Raw genomic sequence first — 26561 nt, forward strand, 5'->3', positions numbered from 1 at the left:
AAAAATAATTGTAATGTGCAGAGACTTGTCAATAAAATTTTTTTTATAAAAATATTTTTTGCAAAATTTGTATCTTTATTGTCTGTGTTTGTGTTCACACTTTACAGTTAAACATTTATTTTATTTCCCTTGCTCAATTCACCTTTATTTTTTATGCCACCTTTTATGATAAGCATTCTTTCCATTGGTTTATCGTTTATCTGGGATTTGAACCACTAACCTATACCATTCCAGCATAGCGCGCTACCGTTGCGCCATGACTGTTCGTATAAATATAAGTTATGATCTTCATGCCTATGTTAAAATAAGTTCGTCATTAGGCTATTATGGAATGCCTATCATGATGATAACAAATTATAGATGGCATAATGGCAAAGCTACTGAATTGCATGCAAGATTACTTAGGTTCGATCCCCATATCAGTCAATTGAAAATCTAAATAAATAAATGCAAAAAATAAATAATGTTACAAAGTATTTTATTTTCCCTCCTTCCACCCACAAATCCACCACTATACATATTCCACATAATACAACATACAATACATACATATATACACTTAAAACTAACCCGTTGGCTGCCACGCCATCTTAACTACGGTCGCTACGTCGCTATCATAGGGATAGCGACCAAGGGGGCCGGGTAGGCCGGGCTGATACGATGATGAGACCTTTACGGGAATGCACACCCCAGGTCTCATCTATCGCATCGATCAAGGGAAAGTCCCTATGGTGCATTGCCTTTGGGGCCATTCGGCCAATCTTGGGCAGTGGCGCTGCTCCACTTCATAGCAGATAGCCATGGAGCAGAACAGCGCGGCCCGTCCCTGTCAAGCTACAAAAAAAAGGGGATAAAAGGTGGGTGGCAGCCAACGGGTTAGTTAAGAATAAACATTGCAAAACACACACAATACCAAAACGACGAGGCGAAGACGCGGCTACCACGAAGCAAAGACGGGATGGCGGGCGAGGCGAAGGCGGGGTGACCACGAGGCGAAGAAGGGATGACCGGCGAGTCGTAGACGGGACGACGGGCGAGGCGAAGACGGGACGACGGGCGAGGCGAAGACGGGACGACGGGCGAGGCGAAGACGGGACGACGGGCGAGGCGAAGACGGGACGACGGGCGAGGCGAAGACGGGACGACGGGCGAGGCGAAGACGGGACGACGGGCGAGGCGAAGACGGGACGACGGGCGAGGCGAAGACGGGACGACGGGCGAGGCGAAGACGGGACGACGGGCGAGGCGAAGACGGGACGACGGGCGAGGCGAAGACGGGACGACGGGCGAGGCGAAGACGGGACGACGGGCGTGGCGAAGACGGGACGACGGGCAAGGCGAAGACGTGAAGACGGGCGCGGAGAAGAGGAAAAAGGCTTTGTTCTGTAACGTAAATGTAAAGAAAAAGAATTACTTAGTTGGAAATATAAGATTGCTGATGTAGCCAAATGTATGAAAGCAATTTGACTTACTTCTGTTGTCCAATGGCTAGAAATACTGTAGGGCCAGCACATAGGCAGCAGACAGCAAAGAGATGGCAGTCCTATGGTTGAATATTCAATTTATAAAACAAACAAACTATACTAGGTATGAGAAAAATTTACGAATACCAATAGAAATTGTATTGAGGTACATGTCTATGTCTGTTGGTAGGCTAAGTAGAGATTACAATTGTTGAAATGGCTGTGGTTACAGTTGGCGCTGCAGCATAAGACGAATTTGGTGCACCAGTTAGATTACAATCGACAGGCAACCATGAGCGGGTAAAGATTAGAAGAATAATATTATGGTATTCGTACCCATAGGATTTGCATCTTTGGTGACATTCCTCAACGGGAAGTATCCTTTACAAATGAAGTTTCATGAGCTTAACCTTAAAAGAAAAATCCGCTAGTGAGATTCCGATAACAAAACATTAGTCTTATACCTCTCAATGAGCACCAGAATAGTTTGATGAATGCAACATAATGGGTTGCGAATAGTTGTTTGTTTTGACAGTTGACATAGGTGATTACAAGACATGTAACATAAAAACCAAGCATTTTGTGGGCTTCACTTGCAAAACACACTCTAGGACGAAAACACACAGAACCACCATTAGATTTGCTTGAATTTTCCCTTGGAATGTGACATACTTCACAAAAACTTTCGAACACAGGTTTCACTACCCCCCACAGTCACCAACTAAACAGTAGCACAGCAGCGTCATCTTGTTTTCCAATTAAGAACCGAAATTTTCATAAAAATTGAAAATCTTGTTTTTTCGAGACGGGAACTGCACTGATGTGAACTCTTTTAACAAACTTCTTGAGCGTGAATCGAGCGTGAATGGCAAATATGGCCCCCCCCCCATATTTGTACCATTTCAATTTTATTTAAACAAATGTAGCGACCAAAACCATGAACAGCATTTTTAAAGTATAGCGATTTAACGTGTTTTTGAGCCCGGATTAGTCACTGTTTTTTATTTATTTATCCAAAAACCTAGATATTTCTAGGAAAATACATAATTTGGGTTCAGAATTCAAAAAGAAGCTTGGTTGCACTTCACATGTAGAAATTTTTGCAACTTCACACATGTCTGGATTTCAAGCTAGTAAACATTAAGTCTGTCTGACAATACAATTTTCTTTCTTGAACAGCTGCACGCTATTTCGGCCATATTTCACGGAAAAAATTCTCCACTGAGACAAGGGCATCGATTGTGCGTTATCGTGCCTATTTCAATTAACCAATCACCAGACAAGGAAAAAAATTCTTCGAAGCAACTACAAAGCTACATGGCTGCCAATATATACTGCTCCTATTTGTGATAACAATGTATGAAAGGTAGTATCAGCAAATAGTTTTATTGTTGTTTTATTTCTAACCTAACCTTATAATGTAAACCTCCCTTTTTCTTTTGTTCGTGATGAAGATGGAATTTTCTGTCCTACTTGTTTCTGTCAGACTGTGGGATCCACCGTTACAAAACTCTACATCAGCAACAATCGTTTCTCACTGCTCAGAACCTGCAAATGTCGTGAATGAAAAAATTTTAGTTAAAAATAATTTAAAAAATAGTTGTAACACCAAGCATTATTAAACGACTTGCCTAACTAAGGAAACCGCTGGAACCACAATGTTTGTCTCCCCAATCCTGAAATGATTGAAATGACAAGCTTTGCTTTATTTCATTAATTCTAATTTTAAAAAAAGGAAAAAGCCTAACTGCATGGTTGAGCAGTTTGGCTTGATGCCTTTTTTAAAAAGCAAGAAGGTAGCAATAACCATTATCTCAATGTGCCTGTCGTGCTGACTTTTAAGGACACGAGTTACCGTGAAACCAAAGAAAAATAAAATAGGTAATTCATTGATGGGTCTTGCTGTTAGATGTTTCTAGTACGTCGAGGTGGTGGTGGTGGCGATGAGGTATCCTCCTTAACAAGCTCAGGTTCGCTAGTTGTTTTCTTGCCACCACGTGTCCGTTTCGTGGCCGGCACGGCCGGAGGTTCATCCGCCATTGTTGCGGCAGATACTGCCGGGCCCTTCTTTTGTCGTGAACGTTTGGCGGCCGGTGCTTTCTCTTCCTTTTCTTTTGCAGTGGCGGCCACAGTCTCAATGGTCGGGGTCGCGTTCCAGCTGGACAGAGACTTTCTTCTCAGCCGGTGAAGCTGTCTTCCGCGTCGAACGGGTGATCTGACTGGCGAATGCGCCGTTTCGGCCACGTCAAAATGAACTTTGAGTGCGCCCTTTGCGCAAGTAGATCGTCCATTTTTGACGGATGTGACTCGCGATCCATCGTTCGCCTCCGGCTCATCTGGCACGTGATTGGCATGGATGTCGACAGCGTGTCGGTTCCCTTCGTGTAACATTTCTACATCATCCAATCCAGCAACGTGTTTATTGGCTTTCGTTTCACCACGACGCCTTTTGCCTTCAGGCGCTTCCTTCTCCGGAACGGAGACACGTTTGACAGCACCTCGACGTGTTGTTTTCTTCGTCACCTCGCCATCGGCTTTTATTGTTCATCTATAATAAGACAGTAAAACACCATTAGGCATAAAAACTCTTAATTCATATATATATTTCATACCTTACATGATTCGTGAGTTGATTCCTAGCATATTCTTCTGACAGAAGCTTCGGAAGAGACATTTACGATTTTCGTTTACGCTCACCATGGATGCTGGTAGACTAGACATTTAAAGTTAAGACACTTTGCCCAATTCCACCAGTTTTGATTCTTACTTGTAAGTTGTTATTGCACGAGAATGCAGCGACGAAGTCCGCCGTCTTTTTGCTGTCGACAAAAACGATAGTCTTGGCATTACCGAGATCTTGTAAAACTTCGATCAGCTTAGCTCTCTTATCTCTTTTCGTGCACTGAAAAAAACACCTGTTCAACATCCGAATTGGTGCAACCAACAATGCCTGTTGTGAAGAATATGTAGTCTTCCATGTACGTCGCAGCCAGCGCTTGTACTTCATCTAGGAATGTAGCCGAAAACATACAAACACGACGGATTCCCTACAGAGAAACAAATAGTATTACATCAGTATAATCTCATACTCAAAAGCCATCGAGGACATACTTTCGGATGCATCGTTGGATGATTAACAATCTTTTCAACATTGGGACCGAAACCCATATCAAGCATTCGATCAGCATCAACCAAAACTTAAAACCTGACTCCCGAGAAGTCAAATACTTCAAGGTCGAAAACTCCTTGAATCGCCCCGCGGTCGCGGCAAAAATATTGCACCCAGCTTGAAGATTTGACCGCTGATGGCTCGTGAGAGTTCCTCCATATATAATCACAGACTTTAAAACCGAACTGTAGGAGAATTTACACGCCTCGCGGTCAATTTGAATGCCCAATTCACGAGTGGGTGCGACAATTACAACTTCTGGCTTTTGCCCCATGGCATGAGGCGCACCAGCAACACCTTGTTCTAACAATATGTTCATAACCGGTACCAAGTACGCCGCCTGCATAAAAAAACGTAAAATTTTAGATGACTTAATCAACGAAGGGTTTATTGAGTATCTTAGATGCAATTGGACCTTTTAGTAGTCGCAATCACAGGCGTGCCCACTCAAAATTACTTTTACTTCAACTTACCCAGTTCATACCGACCCATTCGAATAAAGTCAGTACGAGGGCATCAAGGTTTCAAAATTACACAACGTTAATTAATTGGATTACCGTTTTGCCGGAGCCCGTGACAGCACAAGCAATTAAATCTCTTTTGGCAAGAATAACTGCAACTGAAGCTTTCTGAATAGGTGTTGGTTTTATGTAGCCAGAATTCTTAATGTTTTGACGTAGTAGTTGGCGCAGGCCGGCTTCTTCGAATGATGTTATGTATTGAGGTACATCTTTTCCTGTAACCTGAAGCAAACCCAATAGATATTTTTAAATCATAAAATACAGTTTCGAGAAATGGCTTACCTGGAGGACGACTTTATCAAAATTGTTAAAGCGTACCCAAAGACGATGCCCTTAAAACAGTTCCTTTTCATAGCATATCACAGCTTCCAGACTGTATTGATCATGAGGCTTTCCATCTTCCGTGAAGCTGCAACATCAGGATCCCATGTATCCTACACAACACACTTTTTCGTCAAATTGAACTAACAGAGCTCAATAAGATCCCTGAACAGTATTAAAAAAAAAGGTAGATTTAAGTGATCATGACTTGTCATTCATAGATTAGTACTACCAGCCAATTACGCAGACAGCGACAGAGTTGCTGTTTTGTAAATAAAAATATCAATTTGATTTAATGATCTGCTTTGTTTGCATCAGTTGTTCACCGATAATTGGAAGATAGCTCATTGAATGTTTCATCCACTTCTGTTTTTCTGCTGTTGTTTGTGATTCACAAGATTTTTTTCTCTCAGTTCTCTGTCGGCTAATAGACAAACATTCCTTTCATACCTAAAGAGTCCATGTATGATGTTCGTCTCTGAAATGGCAGCAAAGTAAAATATCTTTAGGGCCATTTAAGTACCCAGTTTCACCAATACTCTGAACGTAAAGGACAAGTTGTTCTTTAGCCAGAGAACAAGAATTATTTGAGGCTTCTAGCTATGACAGAACTATAAAGGATTGCTGTTGTACCGGATTCATTAACACAAGATGGTACTTCTCATTAGACAATATGCATAACTCTATTACTTTACCTCTCACCTTAATGGTAATGCACTCTCAGTGTTTTTTCAACTACAGGCTGACTCTTCCATCCTGTAATACTTCCAGACTTGACCCCCGCTAAAATTCTGTGAATGCAAAATAATAGCATTAAAATTACTTTTTTAATAGACAAAAAACCGAGAAGTACCTAATCCATGTTTTATGTTGAACTCGTTGGAAGTGTCCCGTTCTAACTTGTTCTTTTCCCCTAGCTGAGCCTGTAGACTCAAAATTTGAGCTACAAAACACGAATGAATAAAAGCAAATAAATAGAATCATTACATATTAGGCCTACCATCCTTAGCTTTGTTGTTATCTAATATTTTGTGTTGTTCCAATAACTGGGCCTGCAGCTTCATAATTTGATCTAATAAACAATAATTAATAATTGAAAACCACAATAATAATCTTTATACTTACCACTTTTTTGTTTTAATATCTTATCCATTTTTCAATTGCTCCTCCAGCCACGCAGTTTTCTCCAGCCACGCTGCTCAATAAAATGCAAATGGCATACAATTAACTGAAATTGCATACATAGTTGTAATAACGAAACCGACGGGTAGATGGCTACGGGTGGAAAAAAGAGAAAAAAGTGTGATTTTTTTTTTTTTCCGCCATTTTTTTTTTTTTTCATGTAAAACGTATTGCCATAACTGATTGCCATATTTTTCTTTTTTTCCGAATCCGTTTTACACAAAAAAAAAAAAAAAAAAATTTCGCCAAAAAAAAAAAAAAAAATCATACTTTTTTCTTTTTTTCCGACACGTAGCCATCTACCGCTCAGACTCGTTATTACTGGCATGTAGGCAATTTTAGTCCATTAGATCCCAATGGCAGTTACTTTAGTAGCGTGGCTGGAGAAAAACGCGTGACTAGAGGAAAATATTAAAAAATGGATAAGATAATAAAAGATAGGAATGGTAAGTACAAAGATTATTATATTAGTTTTCAATTATTAATTATTTTTTTTTAGCTCTAATTATGAACCTGCAGGCTCACTTATTGCAACAGCAGAAAATATTAGGTGACAACAAAACTAAGGATGGTAACTAATAAGTAATGATTGTATTTGTGTTCTTTTATTCATTTTTGTTTTTAGCTCAAACTTTGAATCTACAAGCTCAGTTACTGGAAAAAAAACAAGTTAGAACTGGACACTTTCCAAACAGTGAAGAAGGTTTTTCCAAACTCATTCCTAACTGAACGTGAGGATGAGTTGGCATTAGGCATACACAGTCAGGTACATGAACTTTTCAAGCAAGAATGCAAAATAAGCATAGAATTTTAACAAGCAATGATTTATTGTTTAGTTATTCAGTCCACCATCAGACACTGTGTTAAATTTAAATTCTGTTAGTGCTGCACTAAAAGATTTGTTGTAATCAGTCCATGCAGTGATGGAACTGAACAATTGTGGGACTGTATTTGGGCTGAAAATTGGTGTGGTACGGAAACCCAGAAATTGCACGAGTTCAACATAAAACATGGATTAGGTACTTCTCGGTTTTTTGTCTATTAAAAAAGTAATTTTAATGCTATTATTTTGCATTCACAGAATTTTAGCGGGGGGTCAAGTCTGGAAGTATTACAGGATGGAAGAGTCAGCCTGTAGTTGAAAAAACACTGAGAGTGCATTACCATTAAGGTGAGAGGTAAAGTAATAGAGTTATGCATATTGTCTAATGAGAAGTACCATCTTGTGTTAATGAATCCGGTACAACAGCAATCCTTTATAGTTCTGTCATAGCTAGAAGCCTCAAATAATTCTTGTTCTCTGGCTAAAGAACAACTTGTCCTTTACGTTCAGAGTATTGGTGAAACTGGGTACTTAAATGGCCCTAAAGATATTTTACTTTGCTGCCATTTCAGCGATGAACATCATACATGGACTCTTTAGGTATGAAAGGAATGTTTGTCTATTAGCCGACAGAGAACTGAGAGAAAAAAATCTTGTGAATCACAAACAACAGCAGAAAAACAGAAGTGGATGAAACATTCAATGAGCTATCTTCCAATTATCGGTGAACAACTGATGCAAACAAAGCAGATCATTAAATCAAATTGATATTTTTATTTACAAAACAGCAACTCTGTCGCTGTCTGCGTAATTGGCTGGTAGTACTAATCTATGAATGACAAGTCATGATCACTTAAATCTACCTTTTTTTTTAATACTGTTCAGGGATCTTATTGAGCTCTGTTAGTTCAATTTGACGAAAAAGTGTGTTGTGTAGGATACATGGGATCCTGATGTTGCAGCTTCACGGAAGATGGAAAGCCTCATGATCAATACAGTCTGGAAGCTGTGATATGCTATGAAAAGGAACTGTTTTAAGGGCATCGTCTTTGGGTACGCTTTAACAATTTTGATAAAGTCGTCCTCCAGGTAAGCCATTTCTCGAAACTGTATTTTATGATTTAAAAATATCTATTGGGTTTGCTTCAGGTTACAGGAAAAGATGTACCTCAATACATAACATCATTCGAAGAAGCCGGCCTGCGCCAACTACTACGTCAAAACATTAAGAATTCTGGCTACATAAAACCAACACCTATTCAGAAAGCTTCAGTTGCAGTTATTCTTGCCAAAAGAGATTTAATTGCTTGTGCTGTCACGGGCTCCGGCAAAACGGTAATCCAATTAATTAACGTTGTGTAATTTTGAAACCTTGATGCCCTCGTACTGACTTTATTCGAATGGGTCGGTATGAACTGGGTAAGTTGAAGTAAAAGTAATTTTGAGTGGGCACGCCTGTGATTGCGACTACTAAAAGGTCCAATTGCATCTAAGATACTCAATAAACCCTTCGTTGATTAAGTCATCTAAAATTTTACGTTTTTTTATGCAGGCGGCGTACTTGGTACCGGTTATGAACATATTGTTAGAACAAGGTGTTGCTGGTGCGCCTCATGCCATGGGGCAAAAGCCAGAAGTTGTAATTGTCGCACCCACTCGTGAATTGGGCATTCAAATTGACCGCGAGGCGTGTAAATTCTCCTACAGTTCGGTTTTAAAGTCTGTGATTATATATGGAGGAACTCTCACGAGCCATCAGCGGTCAAATCTTCAAGCTGGGTGCAATATTTTTGCCGCGACCGCGGGGCGATTCAAGGAGTTTTCGACCTTGAAGTATTTGACTTCTCGGGAGTCAGGTTTTAAGTTTTGGTTGATGCTGATCGAATGCTTGATATGGGTTTCGGTCCCAATGTTGAAAAGATTGTTAATCATCCAACGATGCATCCGAAAGTATGTCCTCGATGGCTTTTGAGTATGAGATTATACTGATGTAATACTATTTGTTTCTCTGTAGGGAATCCGTCGTGTTTGTATGTTTTCGGCTACATTCCTAGATGAAGTACAAGCGCTGGCTGCGACGTACATGGAAGACTACATATTCTTCACAACAGGCATTGTTGGTTGCACCAATTCGGATGTTGAACAGGTGTTTTTTTCAGTGCACGAAAAGAGATAAGAGAGCTAAGCTGATCGAAGTTTTACAAGATCTCGGTAATGCCAAGACTATCGTTTTTGTCGACAGCAAAAAGACGGCGGACTTCGTCGCTGCATTCTCGTGCAATAACAACTTACAAGTAAGAATCAAAACTGGTGGAATTGGGCAAAGTGTCTTAACTTTAAATGTCTAGTCTACCAGCATCCATGGTGAGCGTAAACGAAAATCGTAAATGTCTCTTCCGAAGCTTCTGTCAGAAGAATATGCTAGGAATCAACTCACGAATCATGTAAGGTATGAAATATATATATGAATTAAGAGTTTTTATGCCTAATGGTGTTTTACTGTCTTATTATAGATGAACAATAAAAGCCGATGGCGAGGTGACGAAGAAAACAACACGTCGAGGTGCTGTCAAACGTGTCTCCGTTCCGGAGAAGGAAGCGCCTGAAGGCAAAAGGCGTCGTGGTGAAACGAAAGCCAATAAACACGTTGCTGGATTGGATGATGTAGAAATGTTACACGAAGGGAACCGACACGCTGTCGACATCCATGCCAATCACGTGCCAGATGAGCCGGAGGCGAACGATGGATCGCGAGTCACATCCGTCAAAAATGGACGATCTACTTGCGCAAAGGGCGCACTCAAAGTTCATTTTGACGTGGCCGAAACGGCGCATTCGCCAGTCAGATCACCCGTTCGACGCGGAAGACAGCTTCACCGGCTGAGAAGAAAGTCTCTGTCCAGCTGGAACGCGACCCCGACCATTGAGACTGTGGCCGCCACTGCAAAAGAAAAGGAAGAGAAAGCACCGGCCGCCAAACGTTCACGACAAAGAAGGGCCCGGCAGTATCTGCCGCAACAATGGCGGATGAACCTCCGGCCGTGCCGGCCACGAAACGGACACGTGGTGGCAAGAAAACAACTAGCGAACCTGAGCTTGTTAAGGAGGATACCTCATCGCCACCACCACCACCTCGACGTACTAGAAACATCTAACAGCAAGACCCATCAATGAATTACCTATTTTATTTTTCTTTGGTTTCACGGTAACTCGTGTCCTTAAAAGTCAGCACGACAGGCACATTGAGATAATGGTTATTGCTACCTTCTTGCTTTTTAAAAAAGGCATCAAGCCAAACTGCTCAACCATGCAGTTAGGCTTTTTCCTTTTTTTAAAATTAGAATTAATGAAATAAAGCAAAGCTTGTCATTTCAATCATTTCAGGATTGGGGAGACAAACATTGTGGTTCCAGCGGTTTCCTTAGTTAGGCAAGTCGTTTAATAATGCTTGGTGTTACAACTATTTTTTAAATTATTTTTAACTAAAATTTTTTCATTCACGACATTTGCAGGTTCTGAGCAGTGAGAAACGATTGTTGCTGATGTAGAGTTTTGTAACGGTGGATCCCACAGTCTGACAGAAACAAGTAGGACAGAAAATTCCATCTTCATCACGAACAAAAGAAAAAGGGAGGTTTACATTATAAGGTTAGGTTAGAAATAAAACAACAATAAAACTATTTGCTGATACTACCTTTCATACATTGTTATCACAAATAGGAGCAGTATATATTGGCAGCCATGTAGCTTTGTAGTTGCTTCGAAGAATTTTTTTCCTTGTCTGGTGATTGGTTAATTGAAATAGGCACGATAACGCACAATCGATGCCCTTGTCTCAGTGGAGAATTTTTTCCGTGAAATATGGCCGAAATAGCGTGCAGCTGTTCAAGAAAGAAAATTGTATTGTCAGACAGACTTAATGTTTACTAGCTTGAAATCCAGACATGTGTGAAGTTGCAAAAATTTCTACATGTGAAGTGCAACCAAGCTTCTTTTTGAATTCTGAACCCAAATTATGTATTTTCCTAGAAATATCTAGGTTTTTGGATAAATAAATAAAAAACAGTGACTAATCCGGGCTCAAAAACACGTTAAATCGCTATACTTTAAAAATGCTGTTCATGGTTTTGGTCGCTACATTTGTTTAAATAAAATTGAAATGGTACAAATATGGGGGGGGGCCATATTTGCCATTCACGCTCGATTCACGCTCAAGAAGTTTGTTAAAAGAGTTCACATCAGTGCAGTTCCCGTCTCGAAAAAACAAGATTTTCAATTTTTATGAAAATTTCGGTTCTTAATTGGAAAACAAGATGACGCTGCTGTGCTACTGTTTAGTTGGTGACTGTGGGGGTAGTGAAACCTGTGTTCGAAAGTTTTTGTGAAGTATGTCACATTCCAAGGGAAAATTCAAGCAAATCTAATGGTGGTTCTGTGTGTTTTCGTCCTAGAGTGTGTTTTGCAAGTGAAGCCCACAAAATGCTTGGTTTTTATGTTACATGTCTTGTAATCACCTATGTCAACTGTCAAAACAAACAACTATTCGCAACCCATTATGTTGCATTCATCAAACTATTCTGGTGCTCATTGAGAGGTATAAGACTAATGTTTTGTTATCGGAATCTCACTAGCGGATTTTTCTTTTAAGGTTAAGCTCATGAAACTTCATTTGTAAAGGATACTTCCCGTTGAGGAATGTCACCAAAGATGCAAATCCTATGGGTACGAATACCATAATATTATTCTTCTAATCTTTACCCGCTCATGGTTGCCTGTCGATTGTAATCTAACTGGTGCACCAAATTCGTCTTATGCTGCAGCGCCAACTGTAACCACAGCCATTTCAACAATTGTAATCTCTACTTAGCCTACCAACAGACATAGACATGTACCTCAATACAATTTCTATTGGTATTCGTAAATTTTTCTCATACCTAGTATAGTTTGTTTGTTTTATAAATTGAATATTCAACCATAGGACTGCCATCTCTTTGCTGTCTGCTGCCTATGTGCTGGCCCTACAGTATTTCTAGCCATTGGACAACAGAAGTAAGTCAAATTGCTTTCATACATTTGGCTACATCAGCAATCTTATATTTCCAACTAAGTAATTCTTTTTCTTTACATTTACGTTACAGAACAAAGCCTTTTTCCTCTTCTCCGCGCCCGTCTTCACGTCTTCGCCTTGCCCGTCGTCCCGTCTTCGCCACGCCCGTCGTCCCGTCTTCGCCTCGCCCGTCGTCCCGTCTTCGCCTCGCCCGTCGTCCCGTCTTCGCCTCGCCCGTCGTCCCGTCTTCGCCTCGCCCGTCGTCCCGTCTTCGCCTCGCCCGTCGTCCCGTCTTCGCCTCGCCCGTCGTCCCGTCTTCGCCTCGCCCGTCGTCCCGTCTTCGCCTCGCCCGTCGTCCCGTCTTCGCCTCGCCCGTCGTCCCGTCTTCGCCTCGCCCGTCGTCCCGTCTTCGCCTCGCCCGTCGTCCCGTCTTCGCCTCGCCCGTCGTCCCGTCTACGACTCGCCGGTCATCCCTTCTTCGCCTCGTGGTCACCCCGCCTTCGCCTCGCCCGCCATCCCGTCTTTGCTTCGTGGTAGCCGCGTCTTCGCCTCGTCGTTTTGGTATTGTGTGTGTTTTGCAATGTTTATTCTTAACTAACCCGTTGGCTGCCACCCACCTTTTATCCCCTTTTTTGTAGCTTGACAGGGACGGGCCGCGCTGTTCTGCTCCATGGCTATCTGCTATGAAGTGGAGCAGCGCCACTGCCCAAGATTGGCCGAATGGCCCCAAAGGCAATGCACCATAGGGACTTTCCCTTGATCGATGCGATAGATGAGACCTGGGGTGTGCATTCCCGTAAAGGTCTCATCATCGTATCAGCCCGGCCTACCCGGCCCCCTTGGTCGCTATCCCTATGATAGCGACGTAGCGACCGTAGTTAAGATGGCGTGGCAGCCAACGGGTTAGTTTTAAGTGTATATATGTATGTATTGTATGTTGTATTATGTGGAATATGTATAGTGGTGGATTTGTGGGTGGAAGGAGGGAAAATAAAATACTTTGTAACATTATTTATTTTTTGCATTTATTTATTTAGATTTTCAATTGACTGATATGGGGATCGAACCTAAGTAATCTTGCATGCAATTCAGTAGCTTTGCCATTATGCCATCTATAATTTGTTATCATCATGATAGGCATTCCATAATAGCCTAATGACGAACTTATTTTAACATAGGCATGAAGATCATAACTTATATTTATACGAACAGTCATGGCGCAACGGTAGCGCGCTATGCTGGAATGGTATAGGTTAGTGGTTCAAATCCCAGATAAACGATAAACCAATGGAAAGAATGCTTATCATAAAAGGTGGCATAAAAAATAAAGGTGAATTGAGCAAGGGAAATAAAATAAATGTTTAACTGTAAAGTGTGAACACAAACACAGACAATAAAGATACAAATTTTGCAAAAAATATTTTTATAAAAAAAATTTTATTGACAAGTCTCTGCACATTACAATTATTTTTGCAACTTTAAAAAGGCACAATAGCCCTTTCAAAAGTTGCCGTCAACCCAGGCAGGGGGAGACACTGCCTTGTTGACCCACCGGGGAGATTACCCGGTGATTGGCTAAGAGAAGCCGGAAGAAGAGCTGAAGATTTGGAACATTTTTACAGGAGCGATTAACCTTTAGTTCGGATTTGTGGGTAGCCACAGAGCCCTCCGTGAACACATCATCGGACTAAGCGGACATCCACGTCCCCTTTCCGGCCAGAGCCCTCCAAACCTCGGTATATGTTGTTTTTATATATACCGTACAGTAGGGGCATGACCCCCTACGGGCTTATTACGAGTCAAGGGGAAACGGGGCTACGGAAAGGAAGGGAGCCCAGATATGCACTTCAATTTTTTAAATATAAAATACCGTCTCAGGAATCCAAATTAAGTATAGAAATGTCATGTCATCCATTCAATCATTACAATTTATTCAGTGTCTTGCCCCAACCAAGAATCTTTTCAGATCGAATGTTACTATTAACCTATGCTGAGAAAAGAAAAACAACACCATTAGGCATCTCAATTGTTGCTCATGTGACTTACATGACTTATGGATTCAACTTCTGGCAGAAGCTTGGGAAAGGCCATACAAATTGCAGATGAAAATCATTGTATAAGGCTCTTGAATGATAAAATAAAACCCCTAGAATGTTGCATTGTTGATAGTTGTGTTCCCAGTATGCTGAAAATCCTTTCCTATTGGATAATTTTTTTTTTGTAGATTACACCTGGTTGGCAAAAAGGAGGAGGAAAGCTTCATCATAAATTCAAAAAATTTTCAAGAAAATTCCTTTCATACCTAAAGAGTCCATGTATGATGTTCATCGCTGCAATGCCAGTGAAGTGAAACATCTTTAGGGCCATTTAAGTACCCAGCTTCACCAACACTGAGCGTAAAGGACAAGTTGTTCTTTAGCAAGGGAAGCAGAATTATTTGAGGCTTCTAGCTGTGACAGAACTATAAAGAATTGCTGTTATACAGGATTCATTCACACAAGATGGTACTTCTCATTAGACAATGTGCATACCCTATTACTTTACCTCACACCTTAATGGTAATGCACTCTCAGTGTTTTTTTCAACTGTAGGCTGACTCTTCCATCCTGTAACACTTCCAGACTTGACTTGATCCCCTGCTAAAATTCTGTGAATGCAAAATAATAGCATTAAAAATACTTTTTCGATGGACAAAAAACCGAAAAGTACCTAATCCACGTTTCATGTTGAACTTGTGCCATTTCTGGGTTTCTGTACCACACCCATTTTCGGCCCAAATACGGTCCCACAATTGTTCAGTTCCTTCACTGCATGGGCTTATTACTAACAATTCTTTTAGTGCAGCACTAACAGAATTTAACTTTAACACACTGTCAGGTGGTAGACTGAATAACTAAATAATGAATAATTGTTTGTTAAAATTCTATACTTATTTTGAATTCTTATTTGAAAAGTTTAGGTACCTGACTGTGTTTGCCTAATGCCAACTCATCCTTACATTCAGTTAGGGATGAGTTTTGAAAAACCTCCTTCACTGTTTGGAAAGTGTCTCGTTCTAACTTGTTCTTTTCCCCTAGCTGAGCCTGTAGACTCAAAATTTGAGCTACAAAACACGAATGAATAAAAGCAAATAAATAGAATCATTACGTATTAGGCCTACCATCCTTAGCTTTGTTGTTATCTAATATTTTGTGTTGTTCCAATAACTGGGCCTGCAGCTTCATAATTTGATCTAATAAACAATAATTAATAATTGAAAACCAATATAATAATGTTTATACTTACCATTTTTTTGTTTTATTATCTTATTCATTTTTCAATTGTTCCTCCAGCCACGCGTTATTCTCCATCCACGCTACTGAACTAACTGCGAATGGAATCCAATGGACTGAAATTGCCTACGCCAGTAATAACGAGTCTGAGCGGTAGATGGCTACGTGTCGAAAAAAAGAAAAAAGTGTAATTTTTTTTTTTTTTTTTTGCGAACTTTTTTTTTTTTGGGGGGTAAAACGGATTGCCATAGGGGGGGGGGGTAAAACGGATTGCCATAAGCAGTAAGAAAATAATTTGCCATTGTTTAACTTAAAAAAAATTGAAACAAGTGAACATTTAAAAAAACCGTCTGCTACTAAAGTGACACAGCTATGAGTAGACTTTCATATAGTCTTATCTACCGTTCATAGATGTTGCCAAATAATCGGAAAATAGTCGCGATTAAAAAATTAATTTTTTCCCACTTTAATCGCCTATTGCGATTATTTTAAAATAATTTGATCGCCGATTAAGATTTTAATCGAAATCGCAATCGCGATTAATTTTCAATCGCGATTACGGCAGGTCTAAGCCTTCTCACTTTCGTCAAAATCAGAAAAAAATCGAAATCTCTTAGAATGGGATGAAAATCGCACAGTATAACCGAAATTCCTCGCTGATTCAGAAAAAGTCATTGGTTTTCTCGCCAGGTTAGCTGTTTCTGAAATAATCGTAATTTATCCAGAATTACCTTCAGCGGGCCGAGCCTTTTTTTTTACGTTGTACGCTAAAGCTTACCATTCTTCAAAAACACTACGCTTAGGTGTTTTTGCAGGTAAATTAAAATAGACTTTGTTTTGTATGTGTATTGAACCTTCTTTACAAAAAGCAGAAGTCATTAGAAACCTTGAGAGACAGATAGAGGGATTCGAAATGCCACACATTCATAGGAAAATCCAAAGAGATAGAAAATGTAGATGAAGGAGAGGGGGTCCAAATTCCAACACATAACGAATACCCAAATGTCTTGAACAAAAGCAAAATGAAGGCGTTTACAAAAGGGTCTGACTGCTTAGGCACGTATTAAACTGTTGTCATGAGAGGAAAAACACACCGGGGTTTCAGGAGATGACAGAAAGGAAGACAAACAATAAAAAAAGGGGGGGGGGTCGACCATCGGAAAGAAAATTAAATGAGAAATAAAACAAAACAACGTAAAGCCTGTGTCCTCAATTCAGAAATAATTTCAAAAATATATGGTTCCAAGTTATAATAAAAAAACTTAAACTTTCTAAGTTGAATCAAAATATTGAAACAGGCTCTAGACTTCTACGGGTATGGCAGTGTTTAAACGGCGACGAGTAAGGCTAGCTTTCATATTGCTAATGATAATCTTTATGAATTTTTTTGGGAGTGGCTGGGGTGGGGGATGTGAATAAACTTGGTTTTTTTTATTTTATTTTTCGAGAATGAGGGAGCGTGATGTCGCGGATGGAAAAGGACGCTCCGCTAAAATATGACCTCTTCTGCTTACCAGAAGCAGGCCATACCGATCTCCAAAGAGAACTGTTGGTTAGCCTCGCCAATGTCGACAATGCCGACATCAACGAATGGCAATCGGTTAGGCTTGTCCGTCTCGAATGTGATTACCGATTTAGCCCAAGTATCGGCGCGAGACTGCAAATAGTTAAAGGATATTTAAGATCAATCGTTGCTCATTGGAAAACTGTAGATACTTCTAGTTTGAACTTACTTTACACTCGTCTTCAGTCACTTCGTACTTGAATCTCTTCTTGCCCATGGCGTTGAGCTCAATGTCGTTCCAGCCAAGGATCTTCATGGATTTCTTGTAAGACCGATCATTAGCGTCGTAGTTGGCAACGGAATTGCGGCAGTGGTAAGTCAAGTTTTGGTTGCCGTGGGTAGATAACAGTTGCAAGAATGTCATTTGGTTGCTGTCTGATTTGTAAGTGAACTACAGCCAAAGAGCGCGACAAGAAATATAGGTCAGTGCTTGATGAACGAACAAAATATGACGATGCAAATCTGAAATACCTGGAAGCCGGAATCCATTTCAGAGAACCAAACCTCAGCGCGAGGCTTGCCGAGGTAGGTGATCTGTTTCGTCTTTTCAGGTTTGGGTCGGACGCAAGTGGCTCGGCGAGTCATATCGCAGAATACCAAGATGGAATCCTTGGTATCACCTTGGTTAGGATCGATCCAGTAGTCACCAGAAGCAAGTTCAGGGTGTGCGACGGCCAGATCGCGGCAGGTCCTGGCGGGTGCGGTCTTATCTCCACTTGGCTTAGTGTACTTGTCAAACGAGACCTTGAGTTGCTCGTAAGCCTTAACAACCAGAGCTTTGCGGTCTTCGTCTGTAAGTTTGGCAAACAGGCGAGACGGGTCATCGCCAGCCATCGGGTCGGGACCCTTAAAACGGATAATAGATACATTTCGTTAACCACACGAACAGAAACCATTTGCTGGAACATTTGGCATACCTTAGATTGACCTTGTCCAAGGATAGCAGCCAACGCAGCAGCGTCGTAGCCCATCGATTCACCAGGAGGTCCGGGAGGTCCAGCGGGACCAGGAGAGCCAGGAGGACCAGCTTTACCAGATTCACCAGCAGGACCACGAGGACCAGGTGGGCCCATAATACCCTGAGGTCCAGGGCTTCCGTCACGACCAGCGGGACCTTTAGGTCCGGGTTCTCCAGATTTGCCGGGAGGTCCATTAAGACCCATCGGTCCTCGGTCACCTTGAGCGCCCTTCATTTTCATACGAAACAAGAACTCGTCCGAATTATGGAACAAAAAAAAAAAAAAAGTAAAGAAAACAGTAAATGATTCCTACGAGTGCGCCGGGAAGACCTTGTAAACCAATGAGACCGCGATGACCTTTAGCACCTTTAGCTCCCGACTCTCCACGTTCGCCACGTTCTCCTTGGATTCCTTGTACACCGGGCTTACCACGGGGTCCCTGGAATACGAAAATATTGTTTTGATAAATTTAATTCGCTCAATTTATTAATACAGATACTTACAGGAGGGCCTTCAACACCCATCGGGCCAGTCTCACCAATGGATCCACGTTCTCCAGTAGGACCAGGAGGACCAGATTGTCCAGGAGATCCCTAAACAAGGTTGCATAAAAAATTTATAAATAATATGTGAGGATATTAGAAACAAAAATGTTAGCCTGTCAACGTACAGGTAGACCAGGAGGTCCGGGAGGTCCAAGAGGTCCAACAGAGCCAGGGGGTCCTTTGTCTCCGGGGCGGCCTCCAATACCGGGAGGTCCTTCTTTACCGGGCGAGCCTTCAGGTCCGGGTTCACCAGGTGGACCAATAGGTCCGAGTGGTCCGACAAGACCAATAGGTCCAGGGGGGCCTTCGTTTCCAGGTCTGCCTGGAGGTCCAGTTTCACCCTTAATTGATAAAAATTAGAAATCTATTTGGTAAATAGCCTTTAAGATTAGTGGCATCCTGGCAAAACCCTCAAAACAACCCAAGGTGTTTTAAATCAATAAATAATCTTTTAGTGATAATGTCCTTACAGGCGATCCGCGCAATCCGCGAGCACCAACTGCACCGACGGGTCCTGGAAGGCCAGGGAGTCCTCGATCACCAGGGGGTCCTTGAGGTCCAGACTGTCCAACAGGTCCAATAGGTCCTTCGCTACCTTGTTCTCCTTTCTGGCCTTCAGCACCTGGAGCTCCGGGTTGTCCAGGAGGTCCAGCGTTACCAGTGCGACCATGGTCACCAGGTTGACCCTTGATACCGGGCAAACCAGCTGCACCAGGTGGTCCAGGAGGTCCTTGTGATCCCTTTTTACAAAGTTGTTGGCATTAAGGCACTGCAACGTGTCTCACGCGTTACTGAACTGCTATTCCTAATCAAGCTTCAAAATTGTTATGTTCTCTATTGTTAAGTCGAAACTTAACGAGGAGATTGAACGTTCCAGAATTTTCAGTTAAGAATCCCCAAACGTATTTTGTGGTGGTACGTACGCTTCAAAAATGATAAATTTCGACTTACAGCAGGGCCCTGTTCTCCAGCACGGCCAGGAGGTCCCATCAAACCTTGATCACCCTTATTGCCAGATTCACCGCGTGCGCCCTTAGGTCCAACCAAGCCTTGAAGACCAGGTGCACCAGGTTCACCAGGATTACCGACAGCGCCGGGGTTGCCTTGTTCACCCTTGGCTCCAGAGAGACCACGTTCTCCCTTAGTACCAGGAGTACCAGATGGACCCTGAGGTCCGGGGAATCCTTGCAAACCAGGAGCTCCGGGAGGACCGCGTTCACCAGTCATACCGCTAGCACCAGTTTCACCAACGGGTCCAGGGGGTCCAGTGTCACCACGTTCAGCTGGCTCACCAGGAGGTCCAGGGGGACCCATGATACCTTGCAGACCGCGTTCACCTTGTTTGCCAGCAGGGCCTTCAGGGCCGATAGCACCTTGAGCTCCACGCTCACCCTTTTCACCAGGGAGACCAGGTTGACCTCGTTGACCAGGCAGACCCTGGAATTTTGGACGTATTATGAATCTGTTCCGTAACACGAAGGAGAAATGAAAGACAGTCAAAATATCGTACCACCAAACCGGAAGGACCAGCATGACCCTTGTCACCTTTAGGACCAGATGGACCCTATTCAATAAGAAGGAAAAACATTTGTTTAATTGATGATAATTTTGGCGGATCAGAAATTCTGATTTTTATACCGAAGGACCATCAGCTCCCATCATGCCGACTGGACCACGCTCGCCAGGACCGCCAGGAGGACCAACAGGTCCACGTTCGCCAGGGAATCCACGCTCACCACGAGGTCCGCTTGCACCGGGCAGACCAGGAGGGCCTTGCAAACCGGGTTCACCATCTTTACCGGGATTGCCAGGAGTTCCGGCAACACCAGGGAGTCCCTAACAAGAGAAAAGAAAAGTTAGTTAACTCCGCAAGTTCATCGAATAAAACATAAAAAAAGTCGTTGAATTTAAATGGCCAACCTGGAAGCCACGAGCTCCAGCAGGACCAGGAGGACCACGTTCACCATCGGCACCAGGAGGACCGGGAGGGCCTTGGGCACCAGCAGCTCCATCTTTGCCAGAGTCACCTCGGGGTCCAGGTGCTCCAGTAGGTCCAGGGTCTCCATCTTTACCGTTCTCTCCCTGAATCGCACATTTGAAAATTGATGTTAAGGTTTAACAATTTTTTTTTTTTTTTTTTTTTTAGCTTTTATGTCGTCTTTACCATGGGACCACGTTCTCCCGGAATACCAACAGGTCCTGGAAGACCTTGGATACCCTGGGGTCCTTGTTCACCGTTCTTGCCGTCAGCACCGGGCAAACCACGTTCACCAGCGCTACCGGGCTTGCCGGGAGGTCCGGTGCGGCCAGGTAGACCGCGAAGTCCTTGCAAACCAGGAGGTCCGGGACGACCAGGGTCTCCAAGTTTACCTTTAGGTCCGTCAGGACCAGCTGGTCCTCTATCACCAGTTTGACCTAAACACAAAAGTGATGATCAATTTCGTTTGCGTCTGAGTCGTTCACAAAAGGGAAACACGTACCTTTAGGTCCAGGGGGTCCGTCCGCTCCTGGAAGACCTCTTCCACCAGGGGCACCGCGTTCACCAGGGGGTCCAGAGGCACCGCTTGTACCACGGGGACCAATCTTACCACGTTTACCAGCAGCTCCAGTAGGGCCGGGCAGACCGCGAGGTCCAGCTGCACCACCTTCACCCTTCAGACCTTGTTCACCCTTAACACCAGGGGTACCGGGCTCTCCAGGATGACCCTTAGCACCTGGGGTACCAGGGCTACCAGCAAGACCGGGTGGACCGCGAGCACCGGGGAAACCAGGAGCTCCGGCAATACCGACTTCACCTTGGCTACCCTTGTCTCCAGCAAGACCGTCTTTTCCGGCTGGGCCAGGAGGGCCGGCTTCACCGGGGACTCCGGGTTTGCCTGCCTCACCACGAGGACCTTGCAAACCTTGGCTACCTTTAGGTCCAGGGCCTCCCATGTCACCTTTGGAGCCAGGGCTACCGGGGAAACCAGGTGGGCCAGCTTTGCCAACAGCACCCTATCGAAATGCGAAGACACGTGAAATTAGATCATGAATTTTTTGTTCCTATTATAATAGAATTCATACAGGTGGTCCAGGGGGTCCAGCCAAACCGTCAATTCCTCGAAGACCAGCAGGTCCGGGAGGTCCTTCACGACCTCTTTCACCTCGTGGGCCAGCGGGACCCTAAAGTTAGGAAGATGCGTGTTATAGTAAAGAAATACAAGTTTTACTTTGTTGAAATTGATGCAGTTGACTTACAGTTGGTCCGACAGGGCCCATAGGTCCAGTTAAACCTTGTGTTCCTTTTTCACCACTTGGGCCAGGTTCACCTTTAGATCCGTCCAAACCGGGGAAACCACGGTGGCCTTTGACACCGGGTAGACCGGGCATTCCGGGTAATCCTCTAGGACCAGCGGGGCCAGGAGCACCGGTGGGTCCAGCTTGGCCATCTTCACCAGCTTCACCCTGTAAATAACAAGAAGGCGGATTAATAATGTGATAACATTGAAAAAGAGAAGTAAAAATGATCTAACATCTTTGCCAGGAAGACCAGGAAGACCTCGCGGTCCACCTCCTCCGGGTGCGCCAACGGGACCAGGTTCTCCAGCTTCACCGCGAACTCCTTGGAATCCCTGAGGACCGGGAGGGCCAGGGGGGCCACCAGTACCACGCGGACCTACGGGTCCAGTCTGAGCCTGAAGGAAAGAGAACGGGTCTGGTCCAGGACCTTTTTCTGCTCCACCCTGCGCGGTCTGCAACGACTGCAAGAATGGAGTGACATCGGGCGGTGGGCCTGGAGGTCCTGGGTTACCGGGAGTACCAGGGGTTCCTGGAGTACCAGGTTCACCCGATTCTCCTGGACGACCGGGAGTACCGATCTCACCCTGTGGACCCTGATGAAAGCAACATAAATCAAATGAATGATAAGAAGAGAAGGTAAAGCAATCTTAAGACTGGAAAACACGGCTTACCATGGATTGCTCTCCATCTTCGGGACCGACGGCTGAAATGGTCAAAATAGACGTTCAGATTATATGATTGGTCAGGCTATTTTTCATTTGTCAAAGCAGTATGGATGATTATGGTTGTTGATGTTTGAACAAATCGAGGATATTAGGGCAAGCGATTTAAACGGTTTCATATTTATATCAAGGAGTTGAAACTGACCCGCGCAAACCGGGCAGCATTCGCCGAGACGAATGTACTGCTGAGTCTCGCACTCGACCTCCGGGCATACGACTCCAGCGCATTCATCGTTGCCTGAACAGAAAGAAAAAGATGGGGAGAAAAAAAAAGAAAAAAAAAAAAAAAAAAAAAGAAGCAATAACAAATGAGCGTGCGATGAATATTGAATGTACGTGCAGTGATTTGGGACACAAAATGTTCCCCTTTAGGAGGAGGAAAAAAAAAACTAAACAAAGTACTTCATCTCACTTCTCTAAGTGAAATTAATTGGACAGGATGATGGCTTCAAAAAAAAAAAAATCATAAATAAAACGAAATTTCAGTTATGGAATGGAGGTTTTTTTTTTTAAGTCTCAATATCAGGAAGAGCTGATCGTACCTGCTGCCGACACTAATGGGGCGGCCGGGGCTCGTGAAGGGGGCTGCGCTGGAGGAGCAGGAGGCGGCCGATAAGGTCTCGGCGTTGTGGTTGTTGTAGTCGGGGCCGGTGGAGGCGGTGGTGGAGGATCAGTCTGACCTGGTTCATAATCTATTTCGAAATGGGAAAAAGGATCGTCAGTAAGTCAGGCGAAAATCCATTCAAACCAACAAAGGGCATGTCCATAGATTAGAACGTAATTTGAATTCTCGGTTTCTCTTTTACCTTCCGAATTTTCCTCTTCCGTGGGTTCTGGTTGAGACGGTGCAGGAGCTGTGACAATTAGAAGGAAAGTGCATTAAGTGAGTGAGCGGACCTGGATCAACAGGTACTTTTGTGTTCTAAATTTAAAATTTCGCATAACTGATGCGATATCTCAATTTCTTTGATTTCACTTGGGCCCGCATGTCGTGGTGATATCGTGCAAGTGTTAAGGAGTGTGACAAGAATATTGGGGAAAAAAATAAACACTTAAAACAAATCAGAGAACAAACAAAAAAAAAACGGGTGCTCCGCATTACTGGTCCGTACCTGCAACATCTGTACGATCTCCACCATTGCTGTCGCTATCTCCTTCATCAACAGCATTCGCGGCAGGAGCTGGTTCGACGTGTGCATATTACGTTTTTAAGCCAAAAATGAAAGGGGGGTGTGACCGAATCGATTGATGAAAAAAAAAAAAAAAGCGAGTGAAAAAGAAATGCAGGTGTGAAACAAATTAATATTGAAGAAAAAAAAACAAACTGAAAATGAGACACGTTAACAGGAAACCATTTTCACGAGCGCAACGTCAAGTCACGTTATATGTTCGCTAGTGTGGTTCGGGGGAAAAAAAGAAAATATAATTTTTTTTTTTCAAAGAAGGGAGAATAGCTTTTTTTTTTTTTTTTTGAAAACGACTTTGTTTTTTAATGAACTCTGCAACGCGTAGAAAACGCATCACAAAGATCTCGTTTTCTAAAAATGGTTCATATCCCCAAACATCTCCGGTAGGGTGAAAGTTATTTCGGTCGTGACAACTTCAGCCGTCGAGAAGAATGTCTGATTATTCAACAACTAAGCTGACGGCCGAAGAAGAAGCGAGTGTAAAAGCTTCGTATATATATGGATTGTCAAACTTTTTTTTTTTTTTTTTTTTTTTTTTGTTCTTCTTTGGTTTCATTTCCCAAACCCCCTTCAAGTACAAACCGTTCAAGTTTCAACACCTTTTCTAGTCCAGTTGTACATAATCCAATCGTACAATACCAAGTGCTGTCAAAAGTCGTTTGAATTATATGAATGAAAAAAAGAAAAATGCAATACCTCGGCCAGGTCCGTTGCGTCCGGGTTGCGCTGGTCTCCGTCCGCCATCTCCGCCTGTTCATTAAAAAAAAAAAAAAAAAAAAAAAAAAAAAAAAGAATAGCAGGAAAGATGGGGTGAGAAACGAGAGAAAGGAAAAAGAAAAACGAAAGAAATTAAATATATCCTTGAGAACACGTTTGGATAAAATAAACAGACGATATGGAAACTGTAGAGAGACAAGTAAACAAAGGGGGGAATGATTGAAACGGCGCGACCGTGATCCGGCGCTGTCGAATAAACATGCAGACTCGTCGACTGGTGGTCGGCCAGTCGATAACCTTTCGGCTTGACCTCCATCGTTTCCCTTTTTCTTTTTTTTTTTTTTTTTTTTTTTTTTTCTTTTTACTTGTTTGTTTTTGTTATAATTACAAGAAGAGGAGAAGCTGGTGTCAGTTTTACTTTGATTTTGTTATGTTTTATATCCAAGATTTCAAGTCATTTGGACCGAAGGATTTTTTCTAGCAGGCCCGCGAAAGTGCCTCCGCCAATGTGGCTGTAACATAATCTGCCCTGGGTTTCTTCGAACGACGCAAACTTCGTCTTTTTAGTTCGTGAATAAACTAGTACATGTGGGGGGAGGGGGGACTTGCTGGACAGCAACTTCCAGTGCTAAACAAACCGGCGATCTTTTGAACTTCGTCCCTTTTCTTTGGTCACCGCCAGAGACAGATGACCCATCGTGACTCGGGGCTGATAGGGGACAAGGACAAGTGAGACGCAAACGGGTTCGATTCACGATGGCGAGTCAAGCCGTTAACAGGTTAACCATTGCATGGTTGTTTTTTTTTTTTTCACTGGAATTTGAGTGTTTTGTATTTGTTCGACAGTGTTCGACGTGTCGAACAGAGTCGAAAACGAGGCAATGGTTTGGGGAATTGGACGTACCTTCTTCGTATTCTGGTTCGTAGTCAACAGGATTGTATTCGTCGTAGTTATCTCCGTAGTCACCATCGGGTGATTCCTCTCCAGCTCCGGCTCCGGCTCCTTGTTGGGGCTTGCCGCTCACGCCGGCCGAGATCAGGACGACGAGGAGCAGCAGCAGCGAGAGCCGCTGTATCCTGCCACTGCGGCCCATCGCAAGCCGCATGGCTGTCAGGGGAAGGAGTTTCGCACAAGACACCACAACAGTATTACAGGCGCGTAGTTCTTTAGTTCTTGATGTTCCAATGTCCAAAAAAAAAAGAAACGATGGGCAAACTGAGTCCAAGTCGTAACGAGGGACGAAGCGGGATAAACTGCTCCCGTCTCCCCTCCTTACTTTGCTGTTTCTGGTTCCAACTTCCCAAGCAGAGGCCACACAGATAACACCGAGCGCCGCGGTGGCCTAGTCATACGCCACTTCCCTTTTGTTCGATGTGTCTTCGGTGAAGACGAGTCACACACTGACCAACGTGATCGAGGACGGCGGCAATTTCTACCAGGATCGGCCCACACGCACTAACCCCTTCAAGACTGGTATCCACACTAAAGAGAGTCAGTTCAGTTAGAAATCGGTCCCGGGTTCCCAGACCCCACGGCCTCCCCAGTAAAGAGGAGTGCTTACTCTGTCGCTCGGCTAGACATTTATAGACGCCCTATGACCATCCTCCTCCCGAGCACACCACACCATGCTCACTCACTCACTCACCCACCCACCCTCGTCGTCGTCGCCATCCTTCTCATCTCAATCTCATCCTACCCAACTCCCTCACTGTGCTGCTGCTCTGCATGTCTTCCTCCGTTTTCGTTTTTCTGTCTTGACATTCCCCCTTGTCTTTGCTCTTTTCCTTCT

At 43.3% G+C, this 26561-nt stretch overlaps 4 protein-coding genes and 3 long non-coding RNA genes across 10 annotated transcripts; 3 read left to right on the top strand and 4 right to left on the bottom strand.

Moving 5' to 3' along the window:
- Positions 1–522: 522 nt before the first annotated feature.
- On the bottom strand, positions 523–2179 carry LOC130695816 (uncharacterized). Its single transcript, XM_057518871.2, has 5 exons — positions 1928–2179; positions 1800–1873; positions 1611–1701; positions 1473–1543; positions 523–1383 (listed from the first exon to the last, which is right to left on the bottom strand). The coding sequence occupies exons 3-5, from the start codon at positions 1633–1635 to the stop codon at positions 877–879; spliced, it is 603 nt and encodes a 200-aa protein (XP_057374854.2). The 5' UTR covers positions 1636–1701; positions 1800–1873; positions 1928–2179; the 3' UTR covers positions 523–876.
- Positions 2180–6327: 4148 nt separating this feature from the next.
- LOC130696853 (uncharacterized) lies at positions 6328–6730 on the bottom strand. Its single transcript, XR_009002722.2, has 3 exons — positions 6600–6730; positions 6475–6546; positions 6328–6417 (listed from the first exon to the last, which is right to left on the bottom strand). It is a non-coding gene; the product is annotated as an uncharacterized LOC130696853 (long non-coding RNA).
- Positions 6731–7218: 488 nt separating this feature from the next.
- Positions 7219–7901, top strand: LOC130696855 (uncharacterized). Its single transcript, XR_009421057.1, has 3 exons — positions 7219–7422; positions 7493–7675; positions 7738–7901. It is a non-coding gene; the product is annotated as an uncharacterized LOC130696855 (long non-coding RNA).
- A 426-nt stretch (positions 7902–8327) lies between these two features.
- On the top strand, positions 8328–10422 carry LOC130696854 (uncharacterized). The gene is made up of 6 exons (XR_009002725.2): positions 8328–8568; positions 8629–8814; positions 9032–9429; positions 9494–9773; positions 9828–9923; positions 9993–10422. It is a non-coding gene; the product is annotated as an uncharacterized LOC130696854 (long non-coding RNA).
- Positions 10423–11868: 1446 nt separating this feature from the next.
- On the top strand, positions 11869–13682 carry LOC130695814 (uncharacterized). Its single transcript, XM_059495374.1, has 6 exons — positions 11869–12073; positions 12128–12201; positions 12300–12390; positions 12458–12528; positions 12618–13087; positions 13664–13682. The coding sequence occupies exons 3-6, from the start codon at positions 12366–12368 to the stop codon at positions 13680–13682; spliced, it is 585 nt and encodes a 194-aa protein (XP_059351357.1). The 5' UTR covers positions 11869–12073; positions 12128–12201; positions 12300–12365.
- Positions 13683–15070: 1388 nt separating this feature from the next.
- On the bottom strand, positions 15071–15877 carry LOC130696843 (uncharacterized). Its single transcript, XM_057519969.2, has 5 exons — positions 15812–15877; positions 15687–15758; positions 15490–15629; positions 15236–15419; positions 15071–15173 (listed from the first exon to the last, which is right to left on the bottom strand). Exons 1-5 carry the CDS (start codon positions 15837–15839, stop codon positions 15166–15168), a joined length of 432 nt encoding a protein of 143 aa, XP_057375952.1. The 5' UTR covers positions 15840–15877; the 3' UTR covers positions 15071–15165.
- A 752-nt stretch (positions 15878–16629) lies between these two features.
- LOC130695813 (collagen alpha-1(I) chain-like) lies at positions 16630–26207 on the bottom strand. Of its 4 annotated transcripts, XM_057518868.2 has the most exons (24): positions 25676–26205; positions 24751–24804; positions 23980–24048; positions 23674–23721; positions 23410–23559; positions 23013–23105; positions 22817–22848; positions 22379–22738; positions 22104–22310; positions 21930–22028; positions 21347–21860; positions 21031–21281; positions 20787–20948; positions 20505–20702; positions 20377–20430; positions 19818–20303; positions 19337–19606; positions 18992–19207; positions 18825–18914; positions 18635–18760; positions 18280–18549; positions 17834–18208; positions 17532–17753; positions 16630–17455 (listed from the first exon to the last, which is right to left on the bottom strand). In XM_057518868.2, the coding sequence occupies exons 1-24, from the start codon at positions 25875–25877 to the stop codon at positions 17309–17311; spliced, it is 4695 nt and encodes a 1564-aa protein (XP_057374851.1). In that variant the 5' UTR covers positions 25878–26205; the 3' UTR covers positions 16630–17308. The 4 variants fall into 4 exon arrangements, with proteins under 4 accessions (XP_057374851.1, XP_059351318.1, XP_059351319.1 ...); XM_059495335.1 differs by lacking the exon at positions 23980–24048 and having other exon boundaries at positions 25676–26206; XM_059495336.1 differs by lacking the exon at positions 23013–23105.
- Between the last annotated feature and the right edge of the window lie 354 nt (positions 26208–26561).

This window comes from Daphnia carinata, chromosome 5 (genome assembly GCF_022539665.2).
Source record: "Daphnia carinata strain CSIRO-1 chromosome 5, CSIRO_AGI_Dcar_HiC_V3, whole genome shotgun sequence".
In the NCBI taxonomy this organism is placed as follows: domain Eukaryota; kingdom Metazoa; phylum Arthropoda; class Branchiopoda; order Diplostraca; family Daphniidae; genus Daphnia; species Daphnia carinata.